The sequence below is a fragment of the Chiloscyllium plagiosum genome, chromosome 3 (genome assembly GCF_004010195.1).
Source record: "Chiloscyllium plagiosum isolate BGI_BamShark_2017 chromosome 3, ASM401019v2, whole genome shotgun sequence".
In the NCBI taxonomy this organism is placed as follows: domain Eukaryota; kingdom Metazoa; phylum Chordata; class Chondrichthyes; order Orectolobiformes; family Hemiscylliidae; genus Chiloscyllium; species Chiloscyllium plagiosum.
In genome coordinates, this window is record NC_057712.1 from 92,498,641 (window position 1) to 92,509,257 (window position 10,617).

At 43.2% G+C, this 10,617-nt stretch overlaps 1 protein-coding gene across 4 annotated transcripts in view; it reads right to left on the reverse strand.

Moving 5' to 3' along the window:
- Positions 1–10,617, reverse strand: part of LOC122547436 (vacuolar protein 8-like) — a 77,260-nt gene that overhangs the window by 17,862 nt on the left and 48,781 nt on the right. For 3 of the 4 annotated variants that reach the window (XM_043686067.1, XM_043686080.1, XM_043686060.1), the window contains exons 10-11: positions 9,890–10,023; positions 6,905–6,958 (exon numbers count right to left, since the gene is read on the reverse strand). In XM_043686067.1, the coding sequence (XP_043542002.1) occupies positions 6,905–6,958; positions 9,890–10,023 (188 nt within the window). The remainder of the gene's footprint in view (positions 1–6,904; positions 6,959–9,889; positions 10,024–10,617) is intronic. The other variant, XM_043686073.1, reaches the window with a different exon arrangement.

The following is a 10,617-nucleotide window of genomic DNA, read 5'->3' on the forward strand; positions in this document are numbered from 1 at the left end:
TTTATTCATATCCGATAAGGTATATTGATCTCTCCTACGTGCAAGTTTACAGAAAATGGCAAGATATGGAAATGTAAACATGAATCTGGCTTTGCCTACACAGATTTAATTTCAAGACTCTTTACTAGTATTAAACCAAAGTTCCAGTTTATATCTTTAAAAAAAGCTTTTCTGTCTTTTATGGAACTAACATGATTACATATTATCAAATTAAAGCTGGTGAGGTAAAAGACACATGTGATGTAGAGAAGTTGTGGTTGTTCTCACAGCAGAGAAGATTGAAGGGAGATTTAATAGAAGGGTTCTATTAATAGAAGGGATAGAGTAAATAAGAAAAGTTTATTTTGAGTAGGAGAGGAGGCAGTCATGCAGATTCAAGGTGTTGTGAATATCTAGTTTATAACTCAGAAGGTTTAGAACATAATTTCTGGATTTAGCAACAAACATTTTAACTGTAGAAAACAGGAGCACAAGATTGAGAAATTGATAAGTAACCATTTAAGTAAATGTGAATGAAACTAGCTTGGAGTTAATTAAAGATAATTGCTAACCTATAACTACCTTGCAAGGTTAAAGTTGAATTACAGGACAATAGATGGCCTATTTCTGGATGTCAGGATAGAACCAGAAAATCTATTGTTACTTCCAAAAAAAGCTAAAAGCCAGCAATCCAAGCTAATAGAGAGAGAGAGAAAAATTATTCATTTATGTCATAGATTCAGAGAGTTACATTGAAATTAAAATAATTCATTTGTATTAAAAACAGAAAATAGTGCAGAAACTCAGCAAATCTGGCAGCAACTGTGGAGACAGAAACAAAACTGAAAAACAATCATATAGGACTCAAAATGTTAATGTTGTTTCTCTATTTCTGCACAGTTTCAGCAGGTCATTATCAGTGCTCTGTTAAACCAAAAGGAGATAATATAAACTAAACATGTAGTCACTAAAATGCATTAGGTTATATTGAAGTTTTTAAAATTTGTAAAGAAATTGATAGGATATAAGTGTTTTCTGCTATGGAGGAGTCAATCTGTCATAACTTTATGCATATTTTCAAACTATCACGGTCTCTTTGGGCAGAATCTTATCAGGCCCTGAGCAAAATGGGCTATGGTGAGAGGTGTGATAGAATCAGTAGAAATGTTTATTGAGTACTATTGTGATGTCAAAATCATCTTGTTACAGCTTGTACACCTTTCTCAAGTGACATGGTGAGATTCTTGCTAGGCAGCAGCAAGTTCCTTATTAATGTTCATTGCTGCTTGTTAAATTCTTTGTTAACAGCCCAAATTGCCACATATTGTGATCTTTCTAAACTAGCCATTGGTTAAACCAGAGTGAGTTCTTAGCAGGGTCAACTTACCGGATGCTAGGATATCAACATTTCAGGCACGCTGTATGAGTACTGGCCATACACAACCCACATCCACAGACATTGACATCCAACATGTCAGTTTCTATGAATCCTTGTGATACCTCTCCAATCCACTTCCAGGACATTTCTACACTTCAATTCCATGCCTCAGGTTGCACCAGCATTTATCATTGTAATACTGCAGCAAGGACACTTTGCACTCAAGGACATACACCCAGCTTGTGGACTGGACCAGGCTGCACCTCTGGGCTGTTCATTTGCTCTCTTGGCTCCCACTCACTCTGAGCCTACTTGGATACTCGCAGCATCGTTGCCTTGTGGGGCCATTTTATGCTTTGTCCCCTCAAGCACAGAAACCTGGCTCATACTACAACTGCCTTTTCGAGGCAGTTAGCACAGGCCCAAAACCAGGACGTTTGCCCTGGCTGTCAACAGGTCACCATCAAGCTCTGGTTAGGCCTCATTTAGAATACTGTGTCTAGTTTTGGGCCCCACACCTCAGGAAGGACATACTGACACTGGAGTGTGTCCAGCGGAGATTCACACGGATGATCCCTGAAATGGTAGGCTTACCATACGATGAACGGCTGAGGTTCCTGGGATTGTATTCATTAGAGTTTAGAAGGTTGAGGGGAGATCTAATAGAAACTTACAAGATAATGCATGACTTAGAAAGGGTGGATGCTAGGAATTTGTTTCTGTCAGGCAGGGATGTTAGGACCTGTGGGCACAGCCTTAGTATTAGAGGGGGTCAATTTAAAACAGAAATGAGACATTTCTTCAGCCAGAGAGTGGTGGGTCTGTGGAATTCATTGCCATGGAGCGCAGTGGAGGCCGGGACGTGAAATGTCTTCAAGGCAGAGATTGATAAATTCTTAATCTTGCAAGGAATTAAGGGACACGAGGAGAGTGCAGGTAAGTGGCATTGAAATGCCCATCAGCCATGATTGAATGGCGGAGTGGACTTGATGGGCCAAATAACCTTACTTCCACTCCTATATCTTATGGTCCTAATTCAAGGGGCACAGTCTTTGCTCAGACAGTCCTGGCACAGTAAGTCAAATACAGTTTCCGACACCAGACCTGGGCCTGTTTGAGGCAGTCAAAATCAGGATCCTCTGCTCATAAGAGATGAGGAGCCAAATGACAGGCAGCTTGTCTTGAGTCTGTCTGCCCTGCTGTGGCTTGTTTAGTTTCTGAAATGAAAGAGGCAGGTATTGAGAAATGGAAGTGGGGGAGGCACAGGTATTACTGTTGTGCACCCAAATGCGTGAGTATGCTGCAGTGAGGGCACGCATAGGATCACTGAGGTCACAGGTTGGGATGGGCAACTGCGAGAAGGGAAGATGTTGTAGTCATTCAAGAGAGTGGTGGCATATGACCCTTTTTGGAACAAAGAACAAAGAAAATTTACAGCCCAGGAACAGGCCCTTCGGCCCTCCAAGCCTGTGCTGATCCAAATCCACTGTCTAAACCTATCACCCAATTCCTAAGGATCTATATCCCTCTGCTCCCCACCTACTCATGCATCTATCCAGACGCACCTTAAATGAATCTACCATGCCTGCCTGTACTGCCTTTGCTGGCAATGCATTCCAGGTACCTACCATTCTGTGTAAAGTACTTTCCGCGTGTATCCCCCTTAAACCTTTCTCATGTCACCCTGAATGCGTGACCTCTCGTTATTGAATTCCTCATCCTTGGAAAAAGCTTATCTCTATCCACCCTTCAAGATTTTGTAGACCTCAATCAGGTTCCCCCCCTCAATCTCCTTTTTTTCCTAAAAGAAATCCTAACCTACTCAACCTCTCTCCATAGCTAGCACCTTCCATATCAGGCAACATCCTCGTAAACATTCTCTGCACCCTCTCCAAAATGTCCACATCCTTTTGGCAACCAGAACTTTAGAGTATTCTAAATGCGGCTTGTTCAATTTTAACATGACCTGGCAGCTCTCATACTCAATACACTGTCTGATGAAGGTAAGCATACCATATGTCTGTGGTATCCACCTGTACAGCCACCTTCAGGGTACAATGGTCCTGAACTCCCAGATTTCTCTACTCATCAACTTTTCCCAAGGCTCTTCTGTTTACAGTATAGTTGACTTCCCACCTCTCTGACCAACTCTCCAGTCTATCTATCGTACAATGGACCTGAACTCCCAGATTTTCTACTCATCAACTTTTCCCAAGGCTCTTCTGTTTACAGTATAGTTGACTTCCCACCTCTCTGACCAACTCTCCAGTCTATCTATCAACTCCTGTATTCTTTGACAGCCCCCTACGCTTTCTGCTACTCCACCAATCTTCGTGTCATCTGCAAATTTACTGATCATACCAACAATGGCCTCTTCCAGATCATTTACATATATTACAAACAACAGCGGCCCCAGCACTGATCCCTGTGGAACACCACTGGTCACCTTTCTCCATTTCGAGAAACTCTCTTCAACTACTACTCTCTGTCACCGGTTGCTCTACTAGCTATTTATCCATTTAGCTAGAACACCCTGCACACCATGTGACTTCACCTTCTCCATTAACCTACCATGGGGAACCTTTTCAAACACCTTACTAAAGTCCATGTATATGACATCTACAGCCCTTCCTTCATCTGTCAACTTGGTCATTTACTCAAAGAACTCTATTAAGTTGGTAAGGCACAATCTCCCCCGCACAAAACCATGTTGCCTATCGCTGATAAACCCATTCTCTTCCAAATATAAATAGATTCTATCCCTCAGTACCTTCTCCAGCAACTTTCCCACCAATGACGTCAGGCTCACTGGTCTGTAGTTACCTGGGATATCCTTACTGCCCTTCTTGTACAGGGGGACAACATTAGCAACTCTCCAGTCCTCTGGCACTTCACCTGTGTTTAAGGATGCCACAAAGGTATCTGTCAGGGCCCCAGCTCTTTCCCCTCTTGCCTCCCTCAGCCACCTGGGATAGATCCCATCCGGTCCTGGGGATTTATCCACCTTGATATCCTTTGGCCTACCCAATACATCCTCCCTCCTTATCTCAACATGATCCAGAATAAACAAACTTCTATCTCTAATCTTAACATTCATCATGTCCCTTTCCTCAGTGAACACTGATGCAAAGTAATCATTGAGAATCTCACCCATTTTCTCAGGTTCGACACACAACCTTCCTTCCTTATCCTTTAGTGGACCAACCCTTTCTCTAGTTACCCTCTTGCTTCTTCTATAGGAATAAAGGCCTTGGGATTCTTCTTAATTCTGCTCACTAAAGTGATTTCATGACCCCTTTTAGTCCGCTTGATTCCTCGTTTAAGATTGGTCCTACTCTCTTGATATTCCTCCAAGGCCCGCTCTGTTCTTAGCTGCCTGGACCTTGTGTATGCTTCCCTTTTCCTCTTGAAATTTCTCCTGTCATCCACGGTTCACAAATCTTGCTCTTCCTATCCCTTGTTTTCAAAGAGACATGCCTATCCTGCACTACCTTTGAAAGTCTCCCACACATCAAATGTGGATTTCCCTTCAAATAGCTGCTCCCACATTTTCCAGCTCCTGCTGAACTTTGGTATAATTGGCCTTGGCCCAGTTTAGTAGTCTTCCCTAAGGACCACTCTCATCTTTGTCCACAAGTATTCTAAAACTTACAGAACTGTGGTCACTATTCCCAAAGAAATCCCCCACTGCAACCCCTACCACCTGGCCTGACTCATTCCCCAACACCAGGTACAATATGGGCCCTTCCCTAGTTGGACCATTGACATACTGGTCTAGAAAACTTTCCTGGATGTTCCTTACAAATTCTGCCTTATCCAGACCTCTGACACTAAGTGTATCTTAGTCAATGTTGAGAAAATTAAAATCTCCCATCACTACCACCCTGTTGCCTCTACATCTTTCCATAATCTGTTTACCTATTTGTTCTTCTACCTCATACTCACTATTGGGAAGCCTGTAGTCCAGCCCCAGCCATGTAACTGCACCCTTCTTATTTCTCAGCTCTACCCATAATGCCTCACTGCACTAGTCCTCCATAGTGTCCTCCTTTAGCACAGTCGTGATATCATCCCTGACCAGCAATGCAACTCCTCCCCACCCCATCTTTTACTTCCTTCTCTGTCCTGTCTGAAGCATCTATATCCTGGAACATTTAGTTGCCAATCATGCCCTTCCTTCAACCAAGACTCTGTGATCGTAATAACGTCATACTCCCAGGCACCAATCCAAACCCTAAGCTGGTCTGCCTTACGCACTATATACTTGCATTAAAGCATGTGCACTTCAGACCACCAGTTCCTTTGCATTAATCTGCTCTCTGCCTACTCTTCCCCTTGGTAATGCTAACTTCATGATCCTGTTCCTTATAGTCTCTAGTTTCCTCCTCACTGTCGACTAGTTCCAAGCCCCCTGCCACATTATTTTAAAACCACACCAACAGCAGTAGCAAAAACTCCCCCAAGGACATTAGTTTCAGTCTGGTTCAGGTGTAGACCATCCAAATTGTAATAGTCTCACCTTCCCCAGAACCCGTCCCAACATCCCACAAATCTGAACCCCTCCCTCCTACAACATCCCTCAAGCCACGTGTTCATCCTGCCTATTGTTTCATTTCTACCCTGGCTAGCACTTGGCACTGGTAGCAATTCTGAGATCACTACCTTTGAGGTCCCCCTCTTTAACTTCACTCCTAGCTCCCTGAATTCTGCTTTCAGGACCTCATCTCATTTTTTAGTTATATCGTTGGTGCCTATATGCACCACGACAACTGGCTGTTCACCCTTCTCTTTCAGAATGCTCTGCAGCTGATCGGTGACATCCCTGACCTGAGTACCTGGGAGGCAACATACCATCGGGGAGTCTCATTTTCGGCCACAGAACCACCTATCTACTCCCCTTCCAATAGAATCCCCTATGACTATGACCCTATCAGTCTTTTTCCCGCCCTTCTGAACAGTAGAGCCCACCATGGTACCATGATCCTGACAACTGCTGCCCTCCTCTGGGGAGCCATCTCTCCCAACAGTATCCAGAACGGTATACCTGTTTTGGAGGAAGATGACCGTAGGGGATACCTGCACTGCCTTCCTACTCTCTCTGCCTTTTGGTCACCCATTCACCTCTCTCTTAGTAATTCTAATATGCGGTGTGACCAATTCACTAAACGTGCTATCCACGACCTCCTCAGCATCGCAGATGCTCCACAGTGAGTCCATCTGCAGTTCCACAGCTGTCATGCGGTGAAACACGAGTTGCAGCTGGACACACTTCTTGCAAGTGTAAGAGTCAGGAACGTCAGCCACGTCCCTGAGCTCCCACATCAAGCAAGAGGCACATGCCACGGGTCTGAGGGGCCCTGCTGTTGTAAGCCTTAGATTTTAACTAACTAATACCAAACAATGCACTTAAATATATAAAATTTAAAAAATCTTATCTTACAGAGTCCTTTTCTTCTGCTTAGATGGGGGGGTGGGGGGCTGTAGGGAAATACTATATGTGCAGTATCTCAGGTTTAGCCACTGCCCAAATATATACCAAGTCCTTACCTTCCAAGCAATCTCCTGGTCCCCAATGTCACGTCTGCTCTGTCTCCCACTGCTCTTGGACAAGAAAAAGGTAGAGCCAGTTGACAGAGTGAGTGTGAAGTATCAGAAAGAAGATGGTGGAATGGAGAAGAATACCGACATCTTCCTACAATGCCGGACATTCCTCCAGAAACTGAGACCAGGTGGCAATCTTGGACCAGGCTGGCATGGCCTGGTGTTCTGGTCTGCAGTGCTGGTCCTGGGGGAAGAGGAAGTCTCGCTTATGCACCACCTCAGTCCAGGATCCTGCCCACAAAGTACGGTGACAATTTCTCCCTTTTCACCTTGTCCAGGTCAAATGTCAGAAACCATGCAGGGCTGGTCCGATTGAAGATGCATGTCCAGATGCACAACAGCCTTTTAAATATGGTGACGGTTCCAGGAATGCCAATCAATTCTAGGATCTCCAGGGAGTGACGGATTGATGTGGGAACAGCGTGTGATAAGATGGGACAGAAATAGAGCATGATATTCATTGTAAGGGCTGAAATGCCAATTAACTCAGTGACTTTGGGAAGATACAGCAAGAAATGTTGCCTGCCCTGAGCAAACTTGTCCAACCAAACCTGACTTGACTTACATGTAAGATTCTGCAGCCCCCACCCCTGCACTTTGTACTTTTATTCAATTGTGTGGTTAACAGGTTGTGGACACCAAAGGCTAGTTCAACATTTGTTGCGCATGCAATTGCCTGTGAGAAAGTGATGATGAGCTGCCACCTTAAACATTCACAGTCTATGTGAAGTGGATCCAAGTGCAACATTTGAAAGGCATCTGGATGGGTATATGAATAGGAAGGGTTTGGAGGGATATGGGCCGGTGCTGGCAAGTGGGACCAGATTAGGTTGGGATATCTGGACGAGTTGGACCGAAGGGTCTGTTTCCATGCCGTACATCTCTATGACTCTATGTGCTGTTAGTGAGCTCAAAGATTGAGCTTGTGAAAGTAAAGGAATGGTGATATAGTTCTATCTCAGGGATGGTGGGGAACTGGCTTGTAATGGCATTCTGATACATCTGCTGCCCCTGTCTGTTTTGGTGGTTGAGTTTGCAGGTTGTACGATGCTATCAATGGAGGCTTGATGAGTTCCTGTAGTTCATCTTGTGATTGTACACACTGCTGTCACTGTGTGTCTATGGTGGAGTGAGTGAATGTTAAGCCAGTGAACAGGGTGATAACCAAGATGTTAGCTTTGCCATAGATGGTGTAGAATGTTTTAAGTGGTGTTGGGTTTGTGCTCTTCAAGACAGCATTCCATCACATTTGACTTGTGTCTTGTCGATGATGGACAGGCATTAGAGACTCAGGATGTGAGTTACTGACTGCAGAATTCCTAACCTCTAACCTGCTCTTGTAGCCACATTTACTTGGCTATCCCAGTTCAAGTTAATAGTAACCCCAAGATGTTAATAATAGGGCATTCAGTGATGGTAATGCCACTGAATGCCAAGTGGAGCTGGTTAGATTCTCTCTTATTGGAGAATGTCAAAACCTGGCACTTGTGCAGTGTGAATATTACTTGCCATTTATTGGCCCAAGTCTCAAGGGTATTCAAGTGTATTTGTACACTGATATAGTCTGCTTCAGAATCTGAGGAGACAAGAAGGTGCTGAACAATTAGCAAACATCCCCATTCTGATATTATGATAGAGGGAAGGTCACTGATGAAGCAGCTGAAGATGGTTGGGCCTAGCACACTATCATGAGGAACTCCCACAGCATAATGTATATAATACTAACATTTCTAGAATTGGGCCACTGGACATAGACTTCCAGTCACAAAAATACTGTTTGACCACCACCTCGGCTATCTGCCTCTAAACCAAATTTGGATCCATTTTGCCAAATTGCACTAGATCCCATGGATTCTTAGCATTTTAACTATTCTGCCATGTCAGACCTTGTCAAAAGCCTTACTGAAGTTGATGCAGACTACATCAGCTATGGATTATTTGTCAAGTGCTATTATCACTGTGCTGTCATTTTATCCTGCTCTGCTGTACACTACTTACTTTGTGACTAATTTTTATCTTTTACATATAAAGAGAGCGAGAGAGACAGACAGAAGACATACCCATTAACCCTAATCTGTCTTCTGCCTCTAAATCAATCACCAAACCAAGTCAATTACTTGTCTTCAATTCCATGAGATTTAGTTTTACCTATTTGTTTCTTCTGGCATCTACCAATACTATATTCACAGATAATGCACTGACTACTACTTTAGTCACTTCTTCAAAAACTTTTATTAGGTTGATTTACCCTTTACAACACCATATTGACTCTCTTGAGTCAGCTCAAATCTTTCCAACATTTGTATGCTCCTTCCCTGATTATAGGCGATGATAGGTGGAATACTTCTTTCATGCTTACCAAGGCATAATGCAAGGAAGATACAGAACATTTTTCCAGCCAGCAGTGACGTTATGCACTTCCAAATCCCCAGAATAACATAGCTAGATGCAGAATTAGCTTCTTTTACGAGGCTCACTTACATGTCTGAACCCCAAGTTTAGAAACGTGTCAGTGTTACATTCATTTCCTCTATTTGTAAACACTTGAGGCAATTTTGCAAGTAGTCCTTAAATGTGGATGATCTCAAGCTGCACTCTGAGGTCTTGAATCAGACCACTCCCACCTGACTCTAATTGGAACCTTTTCTGCTGAAATAGCGCACTGCTTTTAGGCAAAGATGGAAGAACAATTATCAACCAACAATAGTGGGAACGGGTCTCCAAGCAGATTTCATTTTTTATTGTTTCTGGTTAACCAGTAATGCTGCAGTCAAACCCAATAAGTAATGCTTACTAGATTGATAGCAATATATATCATGTGCTTCTGGAACCACAGTAAGGCTGGTGCAAATGTTTTACTTTTGTTCACACTGAAGTCCTAAACCATGCAAATAATTTGCCTAGATTTTGAAAGCATCAAATATCTCCTACCGTGTTGGAATGATTCTCTGTTAGAATGCTGAGAACAGAAAGAGCTGCTTCATTCACAAGTTTATTGGAGAACTTCAACAATTCATGTAACTGAGGCAAGTAGTTCATGGCCACAATATCATCTTGAATGTCGGCTGTAATGAAGAAAAATATCACCAGCACATTGTGAAAAACAATTCATAACATTTCTTCTCAAGCCAGAGCTACTCAACAAAACAAGATATAAACTCATTGAAAGCGAGGAGTGAATTTGGACTACTTCCTATGAAGAATTTAATTCTGTGCTGAGTATGCTGTAATGTAGACTGACACCAGTGTTCTGACATTAAAAAAATAGCAGAGGCATGGGATCAGGTTTGTTAAGTTTCCATAAATTAAATGCAAAAAAAAAAGGCATGAAAACAAGGTAGCAAGAAGAGAAGCAATGATCATAGAGTCATAGAGATGTACAGCACGGAAACAGACCCTTCAGTCCAATCCATCCATGCCAACCAGATATCCCAATCCAATCTAGTCCCACCTGCCATCACCCGGCCCATATCCCTCCAATCCCTTCCTATTCATAAACCCATCCAAATGCTTCTTAAATGTTGCAATTGTACCAGTCTCCACCACTTCCTCTGGCAGCTCATTCCATTCATGTACCACCCCCCGTGTGAAAACGTTGCCCCTTAGGTCTCTTTTATATCTTCCCCCTCTCACCCTAAACCCATGCCCTCTAGTTCTGG